Source organism: Alexandromys fortis, unplaced genomic scaffold (genome assembly GCF_014885135.2).
Source record: "Alexandromys fortis isolate MF-2015 unplaced genomic scaffold, M_Fortis_MF-2015_v1.1 scaffold_145, whole genome shotgun sequence".
NCBI lineage: Eukaryota > Metazoa > Chordata > Mammalia > Rodentia > Cricetidae > Alexandromys > Alexandromys fortis.
Genome location: NW_026068049.1, coordinates 4,275,638 through 4,302,116, shown reverse-complemented (window position 1 = coordinate 4,302,116; position 26,479 = coordinate 4,275,638). Strand labels below are relative to the sequence as shown.

The following is a 26,479-nucleotide window of genomic DNA, read 5'->3' as shown; positions in this document are numbered from 1 at the left end:
GGAAACGGAAGGTGGGCAGGGAGGGCTGCAGGGTAGGTAAACCAGTGAATATGTGCAAATGGAGGTCACTAGACCTTATCATTTACAGAGGGGACTACACATCCGCTATATTCTGATTGTCCCCAGGAGGGAACTAGAGAGAGCTGGACTTCTATATTCAAGTGTGTTTTGTTTTTTGTTGGTCTCAAATAGCTTGTTGGCAGCAAGAAGGGAGGGCATTCCTGGCTTGTCAGTTTCTTTACCATCACCCACCTTATAAGTTCCATGTTATAGGAGAGAAATATTGATACTTATGGGCCAATAATTACAGGGATGGAAGAGAAATAACTGGGTTTGACACAGTAAAAGCAAACAAAAATCCCTACGCCTTTAGAGACTATGGTCTCCTTAGCTTGGAGGCCCCTCCTCTTCTGGAGAAATTGTAATGCTTGTCAACAAGCATTACCTTTGGTTTGTCCTGAACTCTTTCTTGTGTCGTAATTAAAGAATAAAACGAAACCACCCACTAGCTCTATCATTCCCTAAATGCTGTGAAGAAATTGTTTGAACACAAGTAATATATATATATACATATATATGTATATATATACATACACACATACATATTTGTTTGTGTGTACACATATAAAAGAATTAAGTTGAAATTGAAATTCAAGAAAATGGAAAATAAGGCACAAAAGGAATAGAATCAAGAGAACATCTGGTCTATAGACTATAGTTCTACAGATAGAATCTTATTCCTGGATTCCATATGTGATGTCCAACTGCCTTTTAATTAAGATTCATTTATAACTGCCAAATCAATCCTGGCAATGAGGTGGCAGTTATCATAGATGCGTAAAGAACAATAAAAACCTGTCTCTTGACACAAATTCCAAGTTAATTTCCACAGTGAACTTTATTGTCCTATTTCAGGTCTGAGGATGTAAACAAGAGTCACTATTTAGTGCTACTTTTATTTACCTAATTAAAACATACCTTTTGTTAGCAATTTTCTGTTCAAAATGTGAGGATAAGCAATGGTACAGCGTTTGGCCCTAAAAGAGGCAGCTGTATCACTCTCTCTAAGGTTCAGGGAGTACAGGAGGGGAGTAGGGAAATGAGCCAGAGAGTGGAAGATGTACAACAAAAGATGTTCCCTTGACATGACAGGGCTGTTGCCCTCACGGAATCATTGTGGCTGTTGTTATCTGTATAAGAGTAGCCCTGCCAACATTTCATCATGGATGGGTCATGAGAGGTTCCACATCTCTGCAATTGACAGTTGACAATAAGTATTAAGGGAAATGTGTGTCATTCCCTTCGGAGGTGTCGCCATTGATGAGTGGCCCTTGCTTCACTGAATAACCTTCCACCTGTGGTCAAGGGAAAGGAACTCTAAATATAGTGGCCTTACACAAAAGGAATGGAAGATGGGGCGGGTGGCTCGTGAAGAAGGGTTCCAGTGGGAGAGAAAGGGGATGAGAGAGAGAAAGAAAAATGGCAGGCAGCAGCAGTGAAAGGAAATTAAGTTCATGCCATAAATATATGGAATTGACAAACAATTAAAAAAAATTAGAAATGGCTCCTAGTCATAATGCATAAATGCTACCTAGATAATCCTAAGTGCAAGGAGACTGTGGTATCTCGCAGGAAGAGCACGTTAAGCATTGTTCAAGCATGAGTTTTAGTGTTACTGACCATTTGATGAGAGTCAATCAACAATACATATTGACTAAACGATGAGTATAACAAAAAGAACATACAAAGTGAGGTTATGCATAACTCGTGATTGAAAACAGTCTTGTCGAACCTAACTCCTTTCCCCTAGGAGCAATGCTTCAGTATCAACTGCATCAAAGTTTCACACGACAGTGCAGACTGAACCACCCGCAATGAGGAACGCCATGCTGGGAGCTCACATTTGCCACTAAACTTTCCTTTAGTTAACACGGAGAGAAATAAACAGGGTTAGGTACCGCTTCAGGGATCCATAAGATTCCTCCACGTTCCTCTCCTGTCAGTTGCTTGCTTTTTCCTGTCGGCCATCTCTACACCGCAGTCCGGTTTCCTATAATCAGAGCCTCCCTGAATCAGACTCCCTTCAGGGCTTAGCTCTTGCAACCAACAGATTACTCAGGTGAAAAATTAAAATTCCCCTGGACCTTACACACATGATACTACTTTTAACACACAGAAGTGAAAATGCCCGTTTAATAAAGAGTGATGAATTTCACGGGTGATCTTCATCAAATGTGAAGATCTGGTTAGTGCCACAAAACAGAATATAGAAATTCCCAGAGATAAAGAAAAAATGTTTTTTACACATTAAAAATATATGTATATATTTGTATATATACAAAGTGTTAAAGTTTGCAGAATGCCATGTCCTTCCCACTCCAATACAGGTCCCTAATAATCAGAATGTCTTCTAGAATTGGAAAGTAAAGGTGTATAACCCATTTAAGTAAATTTCTACCAATAGGCACACATAAAAAGTCTTGCCGAGGAAAATAAGTTTTTCAAGGTTTAAGAACTTGAGTTTCTTTAGGAACATTGTTTATCAACACAGAGATAGTACCTGGAAAGTTTTACTGATTAATCATACAATGGAAGAATAACTGTCATGGAAAATCATTTTTAGGAACAAGAAAAACATTAGTTTTCATGATAGTACACCATTTATAACACAATGCCCAGTATCTTTTTTTTTTTATTTTTAGGGGAGCACTAATATGAACATAAGCTTCTACTATCATAAGTTATACAATCCACTTTCCCAAATTTGCAGGAATTGTAGGGGTCAGTACATGCCTCGGGTGATGGATGAGTCTTGGAGCCTTACCCTGGGAAAACTACCTTCTTTATTGTGGTATATCTCTGCTGCCAGCAAGCTTTTAAATTTTATTTAAATTACAATTAATAATTTCAAAATGTTTTTACTTTTCAAGGGCTACTCGAATAAACTACTACAACCTTTTGTAGTCTTTGAGACGTTTATTCTCCCACAGCCCTGGCGCCTAGACGGTGAGGAAAAGGATTTGGTAGGCAAAAGTCCTTTGTGTTTCCAGCCCCTGGAAGTTGCTGAAAGTGACTCCAGGTAACAGAATTGGATCCAGGGGCGCTCCCTGCTGAAGAAGCAGCAATGAATACAAGGCCTTCAGCAAAATGCTAATTTTAAGGCTACCATGTTAGGAACTTCTGGAGTTGCTTTCTGAGGCAACAGATTGGCCTGTTCTAAAATCGTTGTCCTTCGGCTGTGAATATTTGGAATCAGCTTGATTTCTGTCTAACATAAATACTGTGTAACAGGAAAAAAAACAAAACCAAAAGCATAACAAAAAAACCTTTCATCAATTAGGTTCATAATTCCTGTGTTTTGTCTCTGTATGCAGCACTTTAGACTTTGGGGTAAATGAATCAAAATTAGGGTGAAATAGAGGACTTTTTCATTCCTCTTTAAACAAGAAAAGTTTCTTTCGAGGACCTGTCTGTCATCCATTGCTCGTAATTACCGCTCACAGCTACTACATATAAAGGACTTTTGGTTCAGATGACCGACATATCTTTTGTTACTCAAGTTAAAAATTAGAGCACCGTGCAACTTGAAATTATGTAATGCTTATTTTCGCATGGAAAAATTGAAATGAAAAATGAATCCACACAAAAGCATTCTTTCCTCTAAACACAAGAATTTATCCTATCTAGAGGTGAATTATATCTTTACCATGTCTCTCCTTCCATCCCAATGATAGACTAATGACTTGGAGGGGGTTATTTACAAAACATACCTTGCTGTTGAGAGAGTTCTGTTGGAAACAGGTATTTTACCTGTGTGTCTCTGCAGAGCGCGTTCTGTGTAAATGGTAAACTTATACGCCTGGGCTACTTTTCTAATTAAGCCTTAGTGTAAAGAGGAGGGAGAGTGGCCACACCTAGAGAAGGGGTGGGATTTGTGCAGGCCTGTTAATAATTGTCTCAAATCCAGCACAGGTATTTTTCAATCCGTTTTTCTTTTCAACGCCATCTAGTCTTGTAGTGCAAAACCCAACAAATATGAACCTTGAATAGATGGCTAGTTAGATCCGTTTTAGACATGAGGCCTACCTATTTATCAGATTCCCATTGTGGGGCAGGGGTAGGAAATAAGAACAGAAGCTAGGCAAAGGAGGTACAATAGAAAAATGATATCTGTACTGACCCTTTGGATGCTTTTAAATGTTTTTCAAGAAAACGATTTTGTTGCCCTAAACTTCCAAGGTTAAAGCATCTCAGAAATGCGTATTTGTGGAAATGAGAGTCATTTTGAGAATTATAATTCCTGCACCATATTCTTTTAAATGAAAAGTCAGGTTGCAGATTTCCACCACCGAGTGGGCACTTGAGCATCTCAGCACATGCTCAACAGGGCTTTGAGAAACAAGCTGCAGAGATGTCCCTGGCATTCGGAGAGTGCTTGCTTGAAGCGGCCACATAGGAGGCACTGTTTGCCATCTTAACTGCTGAGACTAGGTAAGTTAGGACGTTCTTCCTGAAAGACACTGTTCCAAGGAATAAAATGAGTAACTGGCAACTAAAACCCAGCTATTCGAGAAACCATTATGTTAATTATCCTGTGATAAAATTAAGGTGTGTTGGATACTGGTATATTGATAAACAAAAACATAAGACATGTAAGGACACTATATATCTTTTTGTGGTCCTTAGTTTTCTAGTGAACTGATACTATCAATGTAGAATAGAACCATGTGCAGAGTGTCCAATGGAATTATTTGAATTTAAGAGGTCAGGTTATTTATGGCCTAACCCCTAAGTCAAAAAAAGTGGCTGTTGTGTGGTGATTTAGAAGTAAAGAAATGCACCGAAGGACAGCTTTTTAAGAAAAGCGCATTTGAACACAAACAGGGTGATAACACTATCACTCAACTGGGAAATCTGAATTGCTCTATTTGCTCTTTCCTTTCTTTTTCTCAAAGCTGAAAATTGCTTGACAATGAACGAAATGTGAGATTTACACCAATGTCAACTCAAAGGCTAATTTTGACAGGTGCAAACTGCATATTTTTGGTAAACAAAGAATGAAATGATATCCAACCACATAACGCAAATCCTTTAATCGTAGGTTCTACTGCAGGTGTTTCACAATAAACAGAGCCCAACAGAGTTGGGAGGGAACGGAGAGGCTTACATAAAGGATTTTAGATGACTGACGTGACGTGGAGGCTGTAATTTACCTGTATAGTAGCTTATACCACGTTATAGTCCTATGGCAGTTTACTGAACACTTATCTCCCTGTTAGTTTATTCCAACAGTTTTCAGTCTGAGTTATAAATAATTAACAAATAAACATTCGCCAACCCAACTGGTGAAAACACTTATTTTGTGTGAAAGTGATCATTTTAAGGTTGAATATCTTTCAAATATTTCTTCACTTTAAAACTTTTCCTTTGAGACATTTTGTGTGTGATATTTTAAGGTTGAATATCTTTCAAATATTTCTTCACTTTAAAACTTTTCCTTTGAGAAATTAATCCGTTTCTCTTGGTATTTCACTTATATGTTGAGCTCTCTAGTCTGTAGTGCATTCAGTATCTGGCTTGGCTCTTAAGCCTTTTTCAAACCCATCAGAGCTTCATATAGTTCTCTGCTTGCTAGGCAGGCTATTGCCTTACTGACACCTGCTGTTCACTCATAGTGTATTTATTTAAGAAATATTAGCTACGTATTTATCTCAAATCATTCACAAAAGCATGCCACAATAAAGCATTTCAAGAAAAATGTTTCTGGTTGCCTGACAGTAGCACAGATCTAAGTTAAAGGCTATATCCTTCCAAAGATAGGAGGGCTGCTGATTAGTTCATCCATGGCAATGAGCTGCCTCTCCCTCAGAATACTGATAAACTAGAATTCTAATTGACCTGAAATCGTTTATCAAGCAGGTATCCTGAGGAAAACAGTATGCTGGTGTAAAAGTTCTAACTAATGATAAACATCAATGACTTGGGCTTTTATTAGTCTAAAAGCTTGAAGTTTCAGTTGCTGAGTGCAGGGTTTTAAGTTATTCTGTGGCATTTATTCCTTTCCTGATGTCTTCCTGACATCATTTCCTAAGTCAATCCTGCTTCTGATTCTTTGGAATCGAGCAGCTCCACGATTCCTAAAACAAGACTTCCCTCTATAACAGGCATCAATCCCAAGATAGTTAACTGTAGGTGAATTCTGGGGAACTCTGCTTGGGGGCAATTAACAGTATTATGACATATCCTTAATAAAGTAACAAAGTGACAAAATATTCCTTACTAGAATTTTTTCAACTGGAGTTATAAGTAGCTAAAAAACACAAACCAATGTGCATCTTTTGCTTAGAGATGATTTTGACCTGCTTATGGAATTATTTCTTCACATACATGAACGTAGCATGAGGCAAAGTTTATGCAAGAATTCTTTGGTGGGATACAGCTTTATATAACTAATGCTGTCTTTGCCAAAACTGCCACCTTGCCTGTCAGCTGGCCTGTCACCTATCTTCTAGAGACAGTCGTTGAGATATGAGATGAACACCCGTGGAGGGCACTAACAGCACCTAAGCTGTCTCCTAACTGACATGCGTGTTAACAGCTTCTCAGAAAGCTCAGGTACATGGGTGAGCTGTGGGCCATGTCTGTGTAACTTCCCATAGAAACACTTCTTTCTACTCCAGGTGCTGGAGCTTCCTTCCAGCCAGCAGCTACACTCTCAGCTGCAGGTCTTTCATACATCACAGTAAGCCTAGACTGTCACCTCCTCCTGGCATCGCAGTGCCGTCTACCTTCGGCAGTCAGTTCTCCTGTGCTGGCTTACCCCAAAACTGTTTTCTGCCTGTGTTTTTGTTCTTTGTTGTTTTTCATTTTAAGGGAATAGATATACTTAAGTTCCTTTTAAACAATCTTCATAGAGTATACTTCGATGACAGCAGAAAATATCCAACATCTAAGCATTTGCCAACCAAAGGACCAAAATGTTATTACCTTAAAAAAAAAATTTTGGAAAAAACAGCAATAATTCCACAAAGACCAGGGATTTAAGGAAACATGTGGGATTCTTCTAGTTCCACATGACCAAACAAAAAAATGTAGGGTATTAGCTAAAGGGAAAGACACACTCACATCTTTACTGATTTAAGTGCTACACATAAACCCTTCTTATCCACAAAGCTACTCCCAATAAATAAGTTCCATCCAGAAATCATGAATTGTTACAACATTGTCTTTTTATTGACTTTTAAAAATCATTCTTAGTACATGGTCTTAGCAAGTAACTACAGATATAGTATATATGGATTTCTTAGATTTAGCAACTACTATAAACTGTTTTAAGAACATTAGATACTAATGATAGGTCCACAAAGGCTAGTTTTATAGTGGATATCAGAGGGGAATTGTTCTGCAGAAACATCAGTTTTGTATTATTATTACAGTTAAGTTGTACAACGTCAGGCCAGATGTGCAGCTCACACAAGTAATCCCAGCACTCAGATGCTGAGGCAGGATTGCTGTGAGTTCAAGGCCAGCATGGGTGATACTGGACTAGCCCAGGCTACAGACAGAGTGAGGCTCTGTCTTAAAAGGAAAGTTTTACAATTCATAAACAATAAATTAATATGGAACAATGCTTAAAAACAAAAACAAAAGCAACTCTTTAAGAGTGATCAAGTTTCTTATAGGCTTCTTGAATGAACGCTGTCATGTTCGTCACTGAGGCTGAATTATGAAGGACAACCAAATCCTTTAGAAGAGCATTCTGGTTCGGAATTAGTGCCAAAATTTCTTTCTGTGGGTAAGACAGTACAGTTAATTATAGCACTTTATGATGAAAATATATCATATTTCTATATTTTGTATATTTGTGTATTTAGAGGCACATATAATAACCTTAAGTACCCACCGCCCAACTTCACTAATTATCAGCCGATGACTGTTTATTTTCAAGTAAGTCTTTTCTTCTCCCATTCCTGCTAAGCTGGGCCATTACAGATAATCAAATGAGCATTTACTTGACAATATCAATAAGCTCTCTGGAAGAAAAGACAAACTACCAGCATATAGATTAATGACAAATACGCCAGTGCTATCTCATAAAGTGCTGTATGTCATTGTTAAAAGTCAATAGTTAGAGTTACATATCTATAATTAGAACTCTACAAATACATAAGAGTATATAAAGCAGTATACTATAAAGCTACTCATTTCTATTAGTACTTTACAATGGTATATTGGCGTAATTGAACATTAAATAAATACTGATAAGAATAGTCTACATGAGCTGACAGAAAACATGTTCAAATTATATGCCAAGTAAGAAAAGTAATTTGTCAAAAAATTTATAAAAGGATTAGTTTGCTTAAAGAAATGGGATATGGTTTTATATAAGTGTGTGTGTGTGTGTGTGTGTGTGTGTGTGTGTAACACAGCCTGGCAAAAGTAAGGTAAATGGGTACTTACTTGAAGTATGGGTGCTTTAAGACTTTTCTGAGAAAGTTCTGGAAGAGACAGTACCTTATTAGTATCCACGTGGAATTCCTAAATAGAAACAGAAAGATAGAGATTATTTTAAAAGGCCGCTTTTGCTCACCTTACAAAAATCAAGTTATCTTGGTAACACTTTAGCACTAAAAAATATAGTTAAAAAATACTACCAATATAGTTTTTAACCATCACCTGTTTCACCTTCTGTTCCTCTTCCTCTACGTCATTTGTCAGAATTTGAATTTGGTTCTTTAGGCTCTGAATATTCTCAGTCATGGACTCTGTGGTCGCTACTATTTTGTCTATTTCATTCTGAGGCAAAAAGATAAGTTAGTATTTTAAAGTAAATGTCTTCCAAATGAAACCCTAGGAGAGAGTGTGTCCATATAACACCTTGCATTTTAACACGCTCCATATGACAATTTTAACTTTACTTTTGCTTACCTTTCAAAACAGAGCCCCTGGAATGCTGCTTGGCCACTATAACATGAATTACAAGAAAAAGTACTTTCATGGGATAAAGAGATAACTGCCCATCTCTGCTTCTTCTAAACTTAACTCAGCAGCTAACTAGTACCAGAGGTCCTGATCCTTGTCTTGCAGAGCCCAAGGACTAATGATACAAGCAACAGCATTTGTTAAGTAGCATATACTTTCAAGTGCCAGAAAAAAATGAAAATATTTTTCATTTTAGTTAGGAACATTTATTTAGTTAGGAATGCCTGTATAAATATGCCAGAAGAATAAAACGCTAGGCATTGAGATTAGACATTAATAAAAAACCTTGTATGAGCATTTTCTATATAAATGAAACATGTTAATTTTTAGAAAAAGACAAAGAAATATGCAAAATGAATGAAATATAGAAATAACAAGAATATGCTGATTCCAGACCAAGTACAGTATTAACCAGTTACTGGGTTATTAGAGCTGCACTATTCTAAAGTATATCCTAGACACCATCCCACTTCATCAATGCACAACTCTAAACGCAGTAACAAATATGTACCATCTGTATTACCACATTAATTAAAATTCTATTAAATTCCACAATGTTGACTATATTATTCTTATTTTTATTTCCTTATACACAGGAACTACTTTACACTTTGTTTGACTGAGGCTCCACATTGGTAATTATTGGTCCATTTTTTTCTCTAAGTAGTTTTTTTTTTTTTTTGTCTAATTCTTATGTAACTGCAATTCCTAAGTAGAAGGAAGGAGGTCATTTGTTTTTACGAATGCTTCAGGGCCTGAATTGTATGAACTGCATTCCATGGTGAAGTTAACCAGCTCCCCAGCATCATGCTGCTATGAACTGACTTCTGATTTTACAATGTGTGGATTAAGACAACTGTAAAGCAAACCATATATATCAGTTTACGATGGCTGTTCCAACAGATCAATTCTAAAGGGCAATAGCCCAAACAAAGGTGATGGTTTGGCTATGATTCCTTTAAATTATCTGGTGTGAGGGTGGGTATTTTTGGCTTTTCAAGTTTCCTCTCTGCTTTGCAGGTCTTTTTCATCTATGTATGCTTCCTTTCCCTGCTCTGTGTATGTTTCTTTGCCCCCAATAAATTCTTTCTCCAGTTGCTGATTTGCTGTGCTAGAGATTTCTCTTTTGTTAGTTATTGAGCTAAAGATTTTTCCAGCCTTTTATTATTTACTTGGTTGTTTGTTTATTTTTTTTCAGTACACGGTTTCTCTGTATAGCCCTGGCTATCCTGCCCAACTGCCCAACTGCTGAACAAAAAAAAAAAAAGATTATATGGAAAAGCAGGGCATGGTGGCACATGCTCCTAACCACAACACGGAAAGGTTGGCAGGAAGAGCAGGAGTTAGAGGACAGCTTTAGATCAATAAAATCTTGTCTCAAAAACCCCAAAATTATAGAGATTTCTTCCTTGCCTATTTAGGTTTTTGACTGCATCATGCCGTATCTTCTCTTGCTTCTTGTAAGTACACTTATTGTTGGATATAAGAACCACCCATGAAGCCGGGAGGTGGTGGTGCACGCCTTTAATCCCAGTACTCCAGAGGCAGAGGCAAGAGGATCTTTTTGAGTTCAAGGCCAGCCTGGTCTGCAAGAGCTAGTTCCAGAACAGGTTCCAAATCTACAGAGAAGCCTTATCTTGAAAAACAAACAAACAAACCAAAAAGAATCACCCAAAAAATTCAAGGCGCCTCATTTAGAAATTATTTAATTCCATTAACTAATTAATTTTGAGACAAGCTGAGTAACAGGTCTGCCAAGGTTACCCTTACACACACACACACACACACACACACACACACACACACACACATACATCCACATCACTCTAGGAATGGTGGCATATATCTATAATTTATTTAAACATTCACGAGGCAGAAACATTATAATTTTATGGTCAGCTCAGGAAAATTAGCAAGAATGTGTCTCAAAATATAATAAAAAGCCTAGCCATGTAACTCAGTAGCAGAGTGTTTCAGGCGCTGGGTTCAGCCTCCAGCAACACAGGAGAAATGGAAATCATTGTAAGATTTAAAGTTTATTTCATCCCATAATTTTGTCATCCTCTTGGGTATTCCTATCATATTGATGCTGTGCAGTAACACACTCCATCCCGCGCATATGTGGTACCTCCTCTGAGTGAGCGCCAAGGAAACCACAGACTAGATCTGTACTTCTGCCATTGCCATGGAGTTTTCACTGTAAACTACAAATACTTTCCCATTAGGTCACACTATCATTTATTGCTTGCTTCTGAACACTCTTATTTGATACAAATAGTGAACAATTATCATGCTTTAAAATATTTACAAAACCCCTATATTGATGTCATGTCACTGTTTATTAAATGGTAGAGGTGTTGCCAGTACTAAAAGATGCTCAGAAGCAGTAACTTTGGGATGGAAATTGTAGTATGGATTTATGAATTAAGTAGGGCTACTACATAAACATATCTCATTAATTTACAATATATGTGAATCCATTGCACAACATGATTCTTCCTACTCAGGAAAAGTTGGAATGATTGGGTGTGAGTTACTAGATGCTCTTCACAATATCTTTCTTATACTATTACTACCCCGAGCTTTCGGAAGCTATTCAAACAGTACCATCTACAAACTACTCCGAAATGTCTCAGGGTGGTATGCTACAATTTGTTTCGGTTTCTATAACTAGTGAGCTCTTTAACACTGCTTTTCTTACTTGTTCAAAAATCAATTAATTAAAGGCTAAAAGTTGAGGACTATGTTCTGATTTAATTTTAAGCAGTTTGTTTACAGTAAAGTTAGAAAAAGCAATATTTTTCTCAGATAACTAAAATGAAGACAAAAGGTTAGACTCTTCAGAGTGTGAGAATAAGAGATGAAGCCGTGGTGTCTTTGGACAGCAAGTCTTCAATATCCGTGAGTTATAGACCTGGTAACCATCTGGAACTGTATGAAACAGAAGTTTCAAGACCTGGCAATTAAAAATAATCTAGAACTCAGCTAAAACAGAGTAACTAAAAAAATGGGGCTGCCCAAGACTAGAATTATTTGGCCAACATAAAATAAACTAAATAGTATTTTTGTAGACTTTTTGGTCTTTTACTTATTTATTTTGATTTTCATTACTGTGTTTTTTCCCCCCTTTGTATATGTGTGGTTTTGTTTGTTTTAAAGAGAAAGAGAGAAAGAACATAAAGTTGGATAGGTAGGGAGGTTGGGGGAATCTGGGGAAACTGTAGGGGGACAAAGAACGATCAATATATATGAAAGGCTTTTTCAAAAATATTTACAATAGGGCTATTACTTGATCACAAGTAAGTAAATCACAAATACATCAATTTTAGAGGCCTAAAGTTCAACTGAAAGTTTTTCTTTCTTTACAACAAACAAGCAAAAACCAACAACAACAAAAAAATCCTCAATTCAAAATTTGGATTTATTATGAGACCAATACTACGATGACTTAAATTTACCCTAGTCCCCTTTTGCCCCTCTATAATTACTGAAGCCTTTTCGAATGTCATACCTGCAGTAAAGCCATGTCCTCTTCATTAGCTCTTTCTTGTGCCTTTTCAATTTTCAGCAGATTTGACACATCAGTTAAATAGTTCAGCGTTCTGGCAGGGACTTTCAGGGTTCCACACTGCTGTAGTAATCTTAAAAACAGATTCAACACTTTGATTTTTGGCAACATGATCTCTTTTTCTGTTTTAAAGCAGTTTCAATTTTTTCCGACTCCCACACTTACAAGGGTTACAATATTTTTTTTTTCTTTTTCACAAAGGCTAGCTGCATTTTTCCCCAAAACAAATCACACCTAACTTCAATACATTAATGATTATTGCAAGTCATGGAATGCTAAGGCTACTTTACTAGAACATATTTTAGTTCACACATTTAAAATATATTTTAAAATCAGGATTTCCTACTACTATTTAAATATGCTTTCTAGACTACTATAGCCTGAGTCTGCCAGTTTAGTATGGATTGTTGAATAAGAGAAATAACTCTAGAAGTTTTAAGTCTGACCCCAAACCCCATTTCTCGTTTTTAAAGAATGCAACCAATACAGGTTAGTCTAAATGTTTTCGAAGATAACTGAGTTTTATAGTTTAAGGCAGATAAGATGGTTTCTACAGGCTTTGCTATAGAACACAATTAAATGAATTCTACTCTATATTCTAATAGAGTCTTTAGTGATCTGTGTGACAAAATAATATTCTCAGACCTGATTCTTGAGTTTTATGAGAAAGAAATTAAGGAGAATATACTCACTGTAGTTGCCTCTACCACTATAACAATATGGGTTTTGTAAAAATTCTCTGTAAGTTGAACACTCTCGCAAAGCTAAAACCCAAAATGTTCCGAAATCTGAACCATTTTTGGTTCCAAACTGATATCCCTAGCGGAAAATTCACCATCATTCACACTGACTCATGCAAAAAAGTTTTAAAAATATTGTACAAAGGCTGTTAAAATGGCTCAGCAGGTAAAGGGCTTTAGCAAGTACCTGAAGATCCAAGGTAGGATACAGGAAGGAGAGAACCAAGTCTTCAAAGCTGGTATTTGACCTGCAATAGCACGCCACAGCACATGTTCTCTCGTGCACACACACACACAAACACAAATAAAGCTTTAAAGGGTAATGAAAAAGCACATTCCACTGAAATCATTTTGTAACACAAGAGCAAATCATATTTTAAAAATAATTATAATTTAATCATTTCCAATTGTATATTACCTTTTCTTCAAGCAGTTGAGATGATACTGAATTTGTTCTTTTTCTTTAATTTTCTTGCTTAAAATTTCTCTGGAGGAAAAAAAAGAGACTGACTAAATATTACTTTGAAACATAATTCAATCTATATTTCAAAAATGTTTCAAGTGTTCAACCTTACTATCTAGGTAGAACCACTCACCTTCTCTTTTATAGTAGATACATTTTTAAATAATTTACATTTAACTGAAATTCATGATACTAAGATTTTTACTATTACATATCTGTTTTTATTATTACTGGTGTAACACAAATATAATACAAAGTAGTGGGTTTTATTTTGACATCTTCACACACACACACACACACACACGATAATTTGATAGCATTTCTCTTCTGTTACCTACAAAACACTTTAAGCAGAACAATGACATTTTCTTTGAATCATATTGTATTGTAATAATTTATACACCCAACTTATCTGATGTAGTTAAATTCTACTGTGGAATTTAACTGTTTGTATTTCATATAACATAGTAGTTTTCAGAGAAAGTGTTATTGTGAATGCAACTTCTGAAGAATCAATATTGATAGAACAAGTTAAAAATCTTATAGACTACAAATCAATCCACACAGACTTGATTTTTCCTTCATCGATAGGTTCCAGGTTTCTACAATTAAGCAAACCCTTTTTGTTAAAGGCTAATATTGTCATGGTTTAAGTTTGATATGCCTGCCACTGGCACGTGCACTTAGTGTATGTTCTTCATTTGTGGAAATTTTAGGGAGCAGTGACTGGCTGGAGGATGGATATATGCAGGAAACAGGGGTGTGTTTTAAGTGACACCTGGTTCCTGGTGCCTGTCTTGTTTCCTGCTTCCTCCAAGTCATGCTTCCACTGCCATGATGTTCAGTCTCCCAAGGGCTCAGAAGCAATGGAGCTAAGGACTATGGATCAAATCTTCTGAAACTGTGAGCCTAAATATGCTTTCTGCTGTTTAAGAGTATCTTTTTCACTCTTAATGTTGACATTAAGCATCCTGTCACCTCCATGAACAAGGTAACTAAAGTATGTAGGAATATTTAGAAAAATGTAAATAGTTAATACCGACGTAGGAGTAAGAGTTGCAAAGTAAAAATGTGAAACTCACAAAATGACTGACTCCATCACACTCTGCAAATAATCTCCAGTGTTCTTTGGAACAGGCTGCCAGGTGCTTCTCTTGTTGGAGGCTATTTTCATCCGTTTTAGGTGAGTACACTTTGCTTGTCCTGATACTGGTAATACAAGAGAGTCTAATCAAAACAGAGGTTTGCAGTTTTACTTAACAATGATTTTAGTGTAAAGAACATTAATGGCATTATGAAACTAAACACTCTACTCTTTAATTCACATCTTCTTGCAGCTACAACACCTCAGTTATTGAAGATGAATTTGCCCACTGTGATGATACCTGAAATAGTATCAAGTAACACTGAAATACAAACACTTTTAAATAAACACAGTTATTATTATTAAAATTTGTTTCTGATAAATGACTTGAAACTTTCAAAAAAAAAAAAAAAAAAACACACCGGAAAACTATTTCTAACACACACTAGAAACGACAGAACAAGCTACAATTAGACACTGACACCTTTATATCAGACACGAGTAATTCAGAGTGCGGAGCAATGATTCACCTTCTAGTTCTCATCAGCATGACAGATAAACCTCAAAAGCTTTCGCCAGAACAATTAAATAGTGCACTATTCTACTTACATGGCATAAACATCGAGATATGATACTGGCTTCATAAAGATTAGGTAAGGAAAAGGGGAACATAATTATGAAAATTATAGGAGGGCAGAAATTACATAAGAAAAAGGCAAGACACCTCAGGAAATATAAAATCAGAACACTATCTACATGGAGAGGCAAGGAATCTTCTTATAAAGAAATGATGTTTAAGAAAACATGAGTACTTCAAACAAATTTACTTTGAAAAGCTTAAGCTAGTTTAAATATAAACTAGATAGATTATAAACTACCGGTATAGTCCTGGTAGTCTCAAGCGCATATATTAAGAGAAAGAAGTAGAATTGTCTTGTCTCAGAGATGAATAATTCGGAGTGGGGGGACAATGATTGTTTTCTATTGCCTATCAATGTGACAAATAAACTTCTTTATATTTGCTAGAAGAATTAAGCACTGGGAATGTGGCTGCTGTGACCACCTTTCACTACCGATGAACTCATAATCATGGTGTTGAAAGTTTTTTCATGAAACTCAGTAGAAGACACTTTAAACAAGACATACAAGAGCAATACCTTTAGAGGACAGACGCCCTGCATGACTTCTGTTTCTTTTTGCTGTGATTCCAACCTAGAGACATAAAAGCAATTAAACATAAAATATAAAGATGGTTTTGAACACATTTCCATGTATACTAAAGAGTTGTATTGGATTTTCCAGTAGACAGAGAAAAACTATATAGCTGCTTCTACAGATAAGGTAAACATTATGAACAAAGAACACACTAAAGACTTTTGGCCTTTTTAAAGGGATAGATAATATTTCTAATCCAAGGATCTAAATGATAGATTTGACATTTTATTACCTCATTCTCTGGCAAATCTCCATCCTCATCAGCTCTTTGTTTTGAAGTTCTCTTTAACTGTTGAGAGTTTCTCTTAGAAGCATTTGTTTTACCAGGCATTTTGATCTAAACAACACAATTACAATGATACATAGTCTGCAAAGGTGAAAAAAAAAAAACAGAAAGATGAGGCTTATACCATGTTTAAAATACACTTTGGTGCTATAGATGTAGTCAGCTGGCTGAAGGCTTGCCTAAAATGCATAAAATCCTCAGCACTGGAGGAATCTAGCTCGGTGTGCCTCTCTGTAATCTCAGCCCTCAGGAGGGAGGGCAGGAAGACAGTAAGCTTATGGCTAACTTCACTTACAGAGTGGGTTTGAGGCTGGTCTTTAACAAGAGAAATGAATCCCTGTCTCAAAATCAAATGAACAAAAAACTTATGACTCCTATTAGTAAAATAATATTAATTTAATTTCACTCCTTAAAATGGCTACTATTTCCATGGTTTCAGAAAAAGACATTTTAAAGATGCTTTTGAATTTATATAGCTCCCATATGCAATACTATCTCCATTTTTAAATTCAAGAAAAAAGCGTAAAGTGGACACAGGCAAAGTCAGTTCAGAGAACATTGCTGGATTTTAAATAATAGGTTCACCCTAACCCATGTTATGGGAAGGGGAGAGAGATTTTATGCCTGTACTCTCACTGCACACTGTGAATGGTAATGTGGAAGCCAGCCACTCATAAGGAGGGAAGCCGTACCTCCTGCAGCACTGTATGAATTGTAATAAGGGTACAGAAATACGCTGACTACTCAGTGTGCTCATGAATTACACACCAGACAGGGAAATGGCAATGGAGGAATCAATGGCAACATTTAGAGAAACTTTTTCTCTAGCAGACTTTTAAAATCAAACGCATTTCTGATAAAAAGAAAAGAAGAATGGGTTATGTATTTCTGCATTTTTTAATGAGTGGATAGGTTATAAGTTAGGCACAGTTTTAAAAAGTATATATACACACATGTGTTAGTGTTATTTTTGTATTTTCCCCTCCCCTACTTACAGGGTTTCTCTGTGTAGCCCTTGCTGTCCTGAAACTCACTCTGTAGATCAGGCTGACCTCAAACTCATAGATCTACCTGCCTCTGACTCCCAAGTGCTAGAATTTAAGGTGTGTGCTAACACATATGTGTTTTAATTCTTAGCATGTATCTACTGAGTTTGCCATCATTCTCTTTCTGAATTCTAAAAATTTACTGCCTTTAAGTTTTTATGTCTGAGTGCTTTGCTTGCATGCACATTTGTGAACCACAAACACAAGCTTGCTTAGTGCTCACAAAGACCAGAGGAGAGCACAGAGCCTCTGTGACTAAAGTTGGAGACGGTTGTAAGCTAGCATGTATGTGCTGAGAGTTGAGTCTGGTTCTTTTGAAGAGCAGCCAGTGTAGAGTCCCTGAATATCTATACTTTTTTAAAACTAAAGTCTTCTCTCATCTACTTAAAATTAAGACAGAAATAATAAATGAAAAAAACAGTTGAAAGATCACACACCACATTTAGGAATCATATATCAAATCAGGTAAAAAATTAGTAGAACACCCCACAAAACACTTTATCTGTTACTGGGCAATGTGGTATATTAGTCTATGCTCAGACTTACTCCCTTGTTTCAGTTCTAAAATACCTGATTCCCTCAGCTAGACTTCTACTAAAACACCAATCCACTTTGAGTAAGCTTTATATGTGGACCTCTTCCAGAAGAACTGACACACAAGCAGTTCATGTTCACTAAATAAGAGCATCTGCATGGGAGGGAAGGTAGGCACTGAGCTCTTTAGACTGAGATGCTAGGACTTCCTTCTGACTACTGCTAAAGGGAGGCAGGGCCAATGCCCTCTGTTACATCTGTTGAGGTATAAATAGGAAAAGACTGGCAGCTTCAACTTCCTTGTGCTCAGAAACATCTGCTCTTGAAATCCAGTCGGCAGAGATGGGAAGTCCAACACGAAGAGGAATTGAAACCCTTGCTAAAAGCCATATCTGAGCCCCCAGAACCACCTTGTCATAGAGTGTATGTGCCTGAGCCAATATATCTCCAATTATATAAAAAATATACAAGTCAGACCTACTAAGTCATTCACAATCCTAAACTTTGGAACAAAACATGTGATTAAATATTCACTTCATATGTTTAACACCTACAATCTTTACCTCGACATTTACAGTCCCTAAGAATCTAACCCTACCCTGCTTCTAACCCTCCTTTCCTGATACTCTGACATCACATTTCCCTCTGTAGCTAGATTTGATTGCTTAACACATTATTTCTGTCTCTCATGCACATATTGTACATTCTAAGTGAACTCTTTTCTGGCCTATCTCTGCTCACTCAGTGAGCCATCATCGCCCCAATCCTTTCTAATCCCTCTTCTTCATTTCTCTACAGAAGTCTGTGGGGCCTTTACAATTCTCATCATCTGACACAGTAGGGTTTTGTCAATCATTTTCTCTGGATAGTATATACTCACTAGCATTCAGCTCAATTCTACTCCAGATGTGATTTACAAACTGTTTTGAAAAACTATATTGAATACAGAAATTGAGAATAAAATTTCTATAGAAATTTAACAGAATGTCATGTATGTCAAATTCAATCATAAAATATCTGGCCATATCTTTTGAATTTCTTTTTTTTCTCTTATGGCTAATACTTAAAATTGGATTAGCTTTGCAGAACAGTTTTAGACTCCAGCTAATTGTAAAGAAAGTATAAGGTATTTTCACGTCCCTACACTGACACATAGTTTATCGTAGCTTTCTTTGCTGGTGTTGGATGGTTTATGAGGTTGACTAATAATTTATTTTAAAGTGTAGTCAACAAAATTTTCAGTATCGACTGACTAGAAACCTGAAAGCAAGACAAAACAAAATTGGTGCTTTGCCAGTGGTGTCTTCATGGTCTCTACTTTAGGTAATAGATGATAGCGGCAAAGCTTCTCAACCGCAGCCTCATTAACACTGGGACACTTTTGTTGCTGTGAAAGGCTGGCTTGTACACTCTAAGATGGTTAGCTGCGTTCTCATCTGTATTCACAGACTTTAGAATGGTCCCACTCCCAAACAGTGACAATCAAAATTGCTTCTGGGTCACTGTCAAACATCCCTCTAGTCAAAAGGCCTCAGGTTGACAGCCAATGGAATGACGGGTAAGAACAAGCTACAAATGGTAGTCTAGGTTCTAAATTCCAATGAACTTACTAGCCCCAAATTCAGTAAATTAACTAAAACTTCCCATTGATAAGAAAGTATCAATATCAAGCACCTGAAATGCTGAAATGGTAGTACAGAATACACAAAAGTCCTACATCAGTCTACGGGACAGGCATGGTAAGAATATAAACAAGGGTCATTACTGTCCCCATTGGGACAACTTCAGTTCCCAGATCCATAGAAAATCATAGCTTAATATTGGCTTGGCAGACACAGATATGGAAACAATTACCATGTATGAAACTGTTATGTCCAAATCCGTGGGGTCCCCACAAAAGCCAACAAAGGAGACAGAGTCCCATATGTAAAAGCAAAGAGCCTTTATTTTAATCGAGTTTGCAAACTCTGTCTCTCCACATGTCCAACGTATTGGATAACCGGACAGCCCCAAGCTCAATTAGAATTGGGTTTTTATAGTAGTAAGGAGGGTGAGGGGGGTCTCTGAGGTTCAGGACCCCTGATTGGCTGACTTTTGAGCAGGGGTGTCCTGGTGAGGTGCACTGGCAGGGGATCCTGAATGGTCTGCCCTTGGGTGGGGGTCGGGAAAGGGGTGGTTCTTTCCTGCAACTAGGTATTGCTTCAGGGTAAACTACAGAGACTAAACGCAACCAAACTGACCCGTGAGCAGGTGTGGGAGAAGAAACGGAGTACTTAAGTGAAAGCAGTCCGCGGCAACGGCGTGACAGCTCAGGAGAGTGCTGCTTCACCTCCGGAGCAAGTCGGTTCAGATTTGAATGTTCAGGCGAGGAGAGGAAAACGGCAGCGAGGCACCCTACTTTTCTGTTTGCTGAAACTAGTTTAAAACCTACTTATCTCAATGTAGACCTTTGTTTGCGAGCCACAAACGAGAAGGAACTCTGGCGAGACAGCCGGGCGCTCCTGGACAGGGCTTCAGGAAGGAGGAGCGGGAGGTCCGGGGGAAGAGGGAGGGAAGGAGGAAGAGTGTTTTTCCGCCTCCCGGGAGAATCCAGGCTCTCAAGCCGCTGCCCCCGGGGGCAGAGACCTTTGTGGACCTTAGACATTGCCCTTCAAAGAAAACAAAAAGCAAAAAGCAAACAAACGACAGAGTTTACCACAAACGCGGAAGCCTCAAAATTCACGCCCCTCTGAATCCATCGGTCCCTGAAACGCTTTCTCCACTCAAGCAGTTCATTCCAGGTCTCGGAAAGCGCGGCTCAGCCTTTTCCCGCCCAAAGAACCGGAAAAGAAAAGAAAAAAAAAAACAAACCAAAACAAACACAACGACCCGGGAACCGGAAGTGTCCTTCAAGAAGGCCTGGCGCCCTGCGGTATGTACGTCATCAGAAGCGCGCCGGCGACGGCGGGACCGGATTGGCTGGTCAGAGGGTGGGGTCAGCTACGCCCCCTGATTGGACGAGCTCTGAGCTCCCGTTGCACGCGCCGGTAACCGGCGGGGCTCGGGGCTCGGCTGTGGGATCGGGGCTCGGCCCGGTCGCCTCCCACGTTGTGGCCTGTGAGTAAGCCTGTGCGCCGCGGAGCCCGGCAGGCTTGCAAGTCTGTCCCCTCACTGCGGTCATCTTTCCGCCTCGTCTTTCTGACTTCCTTTCCTTCCCTCTTTACCGTCCTGCTGGGACAGAAGCCACCGGCTTTCTCCTTCATGTTTAGGTGTCTTCGGCTGACTTCTCATTTTCGGCCAGGACATTGGAATTCGGAGGTCACGGCTGCAGAGTGTGTTTCTACAGCGCGGTGGCCTCGCTGCTCTGTTCCCTGGCTTCCCACGCACGCGCCAGGCAGAGGTCACTTGTGGGTAGAGGTGCCTCGAGGCCTCGCTTACCTGAGGCTCGTGTTGTTTGTAGGTTGTTTCTGCTAGACGTGGTGGCATAACAAACAAACGATAGGAGGGAGAAATGAAAAAGAAAAGGCAGGTGTAATTCGATACAAAACTAAACATTTTTGCCATTCAGAGCACAACACATGCGTGCAATTTTAAACCACTTGTTGATTTTCTTCCAACATAGCTTTGTGTTTAATAGTTTTCTTTAGGGCAGTGATTCTCAACCTTCCTAATGCTGCGACCCTTTAGTGTAGTTTCTCATGTTGTGGTGACCCTCCATCCATAAATTGTTGCTGCTTCATAACTGTAATTTGCTACTTTTATAATTCGTAATGTGAGTATTTTTGGATATAGAGGTTTGCCGGAGGGGTCACGACCTACAGGTTGAGAACCGCTGCTTTAGGCTGGTAGTTCCTTTATTCTAATAACTTTCAGGATCTGTGTATCCACCATCTTTGCAAATCGAACAGCGGGAGTGGCTAGCTTTTATGATGTGGTAATGTGGAGCCACATCTAAACAGTTACACTCGCACTTGAGAGTTATTTTTGTTTCTGATTTTTTTTTTTTAATTTGGTTTTTGGAGTCAGGGTTTTACCATATAGTTTGGGTTGCTCTGGAACTCCATGCTGTAGACCAGGCTGCCTTGAACTTACAGGTCTGCCTGTTCGAGAGCAATGGAATGAAAGGATCCCTGGCTTTTTCTAAATTACTTTTATCTGGGAAATATATGCATATATATATAGTTGTGAGGATGGCCTTCATTATTTTACTTTAACACATTCTAGTTGTCATTAACACACATTGCTTCTTTGAATGTTTGAAATCTTTTTATGGCTCTTCAAGGAATATTTAGAAACCCTATTGTCACCAACAACAATACTGTTGTATGTATGTATGTATGTATGTATTAGAGACAGGGTTTCACTATGTAGTTCTGATTGGTCTGGACTCCTTTTGTAGATCAGGCTGGCCTTGAACTCACAGAGATCACCTGCCTCTGCCTCCCCACTGCAAGGATTAAAAGCACTATGTGTGTCTAGTACTGTTATTGTGAAGTGCTGTTTTCAATGTTTACTAATTTGGCCTTTGGCTTTTCAGAAAAATCCCTGTTAGATTGGGACCCTGTTTTATCATTTCTTCAGTTTGAAGAAAGAGTCATTAAAATTTTGTTTTACAGGAGTCTGCTTCCTGTCTTCAGTGTTCTTTCAGGCAGTGTCTGAGTCCTTTTTAGTGTTCAGATCCCTGCAGCAGTAGTGCAGATGTAAGCTCAGTATTCTCATCACTCACTTCTTAGACTTTCTGAAATCCAAGTGGCTTGAAATAAAAATGGATAACAAAGCTCGCCTGTATTTAATAGGTTAAAAAAATGACAAAACTTTAAAAAAAATTCCTATCTGTTTTTTGTATTTATGTTCTTATTCTGTTCTGCTAACTTAAAAATACTAGTTGAGTGTATTGCATTTACGGGGATGTGTCTTGATTCTTTCACCTAATACTTACTTGAGCATGTTTCCTTTCATACACTATACTCAACATAATTTTAACCTTTAAACTGGTGTCAAAATACTTAGAGAGCGCACACACAATGGTAACTGGATGGAGTACTAATTTCCACAAACGTAACACACTCATTTGTGTCCAGATCATAACACTCATCATAAAGGCTGCCTTGTTTCGTGGACTGTTAGACATGAAAACTTCTGTAAATTCTGATGAGGAATATTACCTTTTTCTATTTTCTAAACTTATTTTAATAGTTCCATTAAATTCTTTCCTTTGTCTATGTATTAATACATATTCTAATTTTAGCTTGTAATATTTCTGTTTTTCTAGTGCAAATAAAACTGAAGAGAATATGTTCTATCTTTCATTGTAGAAGGTATCCCAGGATGGATATTACTCAGCTTAAGGGGGTAACATTTTTGAGACCTTTTATGTGTTGGAAATTTACTTTATAAAGTAGTTAAAACATCTAGTATTTTCATCAGTGGCTTTATGTTTCTTGTTTTGTGACCCAAATAACTATTTGGCAGTCTTCATTGTTTTACTAACTCGATAGGTCAGAAGTAAATGTGAAAAATAGAATTTCTAAAAGAATATTTTTATATTTTTATTATTTTATGTATATGAGTGTTTTGCCTCCATGTACTTCTGTGCACCCATTCATGCTTGGTGCCTGAAGAGGTGGTGAACCTCTATATGTGGGCTGGGAATCAAACTCAGGAATTTTTTGCAACAGTAAGAAATGCTCTTAACCATTGAGCCAACTCTCTAACCTGAAACCTAGAATTTTAAACTCATTTTTGCCTAGTGTAAAGCACCTGGTGAGACAACTGTTTTAATGAAATTTGCATCTGATTTTCTTTTGAAAACCGGGCTCTATATGTTGAGATCATGTAACACTTAAGTGTCAAGTAATTGAGGCAGTTCGCTGCTTTTCTCTGTGGGTAAATACTTGGCATATGCAGTGAGCTATGACTCTTTTATTATTTCTAGTACATAAAATGTATAAATGACAGACAGAACTATGTTTGATACAACATGGAGACCAGGTCATGGATGCCTTTGAGGCCTGCTCATTCTGTTTTCTGTATTTTTCTCTACACAACAATGTAATGTCTATCATAAACTAAAAAAAAAAAATTGCAAATGGGTTTTGAATGAAAATTAATTGAAATACTACCTTACATTTACCACATGATGTAACCTTTGAAAATTTTTGTGGGGAGTAAGATGTAGTCATATTTGCTTTCTATCAGTGTTGAATGAGTTGGAGGGGGCTAAGATTGGCCAGGAAGACCAGCTAAGAGGCTGTGGGGTAAGAAGACTGTATCTAGAACAATAATGATTATGAAGAACAAGAGTAAATGTTACATAATATCAGATGCAAAGCAGAAAAGGAAAGAAAGATGAAACAGGACCAATATTACATGAGTTCACCTTTTTCCCTAGCCACTGAAAACTCCCAATTTTCTTCACAGTTCTAAATGTATGTCTATTGTTTTTCTAACTTTTTCTAGGTCTGTTCTCATCTCTTTGGGGGAGTATCCATGCTTCACCATGTTGAGAGCTAAGAATCAGCTTTTTTTGTTATCACCCCATTACCTGAAGCAGCTAAAAGATACATCTGCCTCCAGATGGAACCGACTTCTACATCAGCAGCAACCCCTTCACCCAGAATGGGCTGCACTGGCCAAAAAGCAGCTGAAAGGCAAAAACCCAGAGGACCTAATGTGGCATACCCCAGAAGGGATCTCTATAAAGCCCTTATATTCCAGGGCAGATACTACGGACTTACCTGAAGAGCTTCCAGGAGTGAAACCCTTCACACGTGGACCCTATCCCACCATGTATACCTATAGGCCCTGGACCATCCGTCAGTATGCAGGCTTTAGTACTGTGGAAGAAAGCAATAAATTCTATAAGGACAATATTAAGGGTAAGATTTCAGTGTGAGAGGTGATGGGTATGATGACATAAGAGACATTAATATCTGGAAATATAATATTCGCTTTATGCATAAATTTACTGTGAAGCAAATGGATGCCTTTCAACTTCTGTGGCCAAAAAGATATGAGGCAAAAGTAAAAGGTGTAAAATTCTTGGAGATAAAGCACACTTTTACCTACACTGTAGGAAAGAAATAAGATGAATATGCACAAAGGAAAGAGAGATGGGGTTTATCCTTGAAAAGCTTTTAGTTGATTTTGTTGAGGTGAGAATTGGAGGGACAGCTTGGATGAAATAAGGAAATAATGTGATAACCATATCTATAGTGAAGTCTGTCCTTCATTAGACAATTATGCCTACGATTTCCTTTCTACTGTATGACAAAATCTTACTGTTTGAATGCTTAGCTTTAGAATTTTTAGGTTTATGTTGCTTAGGGAGGGATTATATTTATATTTAATATGTTTAGTTATTTGGCAGTTTTTCCTAGGGACTTGATATATAGCTTGGTAGTACACTTGCCTCGTTTGCTGAAGGCCTTGAATTTCATTCCTAGTTCCATTAACATTTTTAGGAGATTATGAGAATAAAATCTAAAATTCTGTTTTTTGTTTTTTCAAGACAGGGTTTCTCTGTAGCTTTGGAGCCATCCTGGAACTAGCTCTTGTAGACCAGGCTGAGCTCGAATTCTCAGAGATCCTCCTGCCTCTTCTCCCCCCTTCCCCATCCCGTGCTGGGATTAAAGGCATGCGCCACCACCACCCGGCAAAATCTAAAATTCTATTTCAATAATATTTGAATGGCTATGGCTTAAAGCTATGAACATGGTAAAAAAAATAAAAAAGGTAGAAAAGCTTTTATTTGCTAAATTGCATTAAGTATATGTGATCAGCTAGATGTTTTCCTGAATTTTGAAAACATCTCAATGAAAAGAATAAAGACAGCCACAAAATTTGTTTGATGTATGAAATTAATCCACAGATCCTTGTGCAGGTGTGAGATGAGTGATACTCTTGCTTCTGTTATTTCTTATAGATCTAGCAGCTCAGTTTGTGTGTCTTAGCATCCTGGAATGAGCTGACTCTTAGGAAGCCAAGCATTTGTTTCACATGAACATGGACATGAGGTACCTCTGCTTCCAGTGTCTTCACTGAGACTCTAACAGACCCATGGCTTCTTTTTTCCCTTATGTTCTTAGCTGGTCAGCAGGGATTGTCCGTTGCCTTTGACCTGGCAACACATCGTGGTTACGATTCTGACAACCCTCGAGTTCGCGGAGATGTTGGAATGGCTGGAGTTGCTATTGACACTGTAGAAGACACCAAAATCCTCTTTGATGGGATTCCACTAGAAAAAATGTCCGTTTCCATGACCATGAATGGAGCAGTTATCCCAGTCCTGGCAACGTTTATAGTAACCGGGGAAGAGCAAGGCGTGCCGAAAGAGAAGCTCACAGGCACAATTCAGAACGACATCCTAAAGGAGTTTATGGTCAGAAACACTTACATTTTCCCCCCAGAACCATCCATGAAAATTATCGCTGACATTTTCCAATACACAGCACAGGTATGCTTTCTTCTGAAGAGTTTGCTGTAGTCATTTGTAGGGGATTTCACAAAGTGCTGCAAGTTACCGTGAAGTTCAATACTGAGTCTAACTTATCTTGTCAGCCTGCCTTGTTGTCTCTTAGAGC

The 26,479-nt window shown here is 37.9% G+C and overlaps 2 protein-coding genes across 5 annotated transcripts in view; one reads left to right on the top strand and one right to left on the bottom strand.

Annotated features, from left to right (window-relative positions):
- Window positions 1-7,207: 7,207 nt before the first annotated feature.
- Cenpq (centromere protein Q) lies at window positions 7,208-20,800 on the bottom strand. Of its 4 annotated transcripts, none has more exons than XM_050119321.1 (9): window positions 20,614-20,800; window positions 16,285-16,419; window positions 15,995-16,049; window positions 14,836-14,962; window positions 13,709-13,777; window positions 12,494-12,623; window positions 8,677-8,796; window positions 8,461-8,538; window positions 7,208-7,789 (listed from the first exon to the last, which is right to left on the bottom strand). In XM_050119321.1, exons 2-9 carry the CDS (start codon window positions 16,381-16,383, stop codon window positions 7,658-7,660), a joined length of 810 nt encoding a protein of 269 aa, XP_049975278.1. In that variant the 5' UTR covers window positions 16,384-16,419; window positions 20,614-20,800; the 3' UTR covers window positions 7,208-7,657. The 4 variants fall into 4 exon arrangements, with proteins under 4 accessions (XP_049975278.1, XP_049975281.1, XP_049975280.1 ...); XM_050119324.1 differs by having other exon boundaries at window positions 16,285-16,389; XM_050119323.1 differs by lacking the exon at window positions 20,614-20,800 and adding an exon at window positions 20,350-20,549.
- An 82-nt stretch (window positions 20,801-20,882) lies between these two features.
- Mmut (methylmalonyl-CoA mutase) overlaps window positions 20,883-26,479 on the top strand; it is a 31,157-nt gene continuing 25,560 nt past the window's right edge. Inside the window, exons 1-3 of the mRNA XM_050119320.1 lie at window positions 20,883-21,014; window positions 24,357-24,775; window positions 25,985-26,352. Of these exons, the coding sequence (XP_049975277.1) occupies window positions 24,397-24,775; window positions 25,985-26,352 (747 nt within the window). The 5' untranslated portion in view covers window positions 20,883-21,014; window positions 24,357-24,396. The remainder of the gene's footprint in view (window positions 21,015-24,356; window positions 24,776-25,984; window positions 26,353-26,479) is intronic.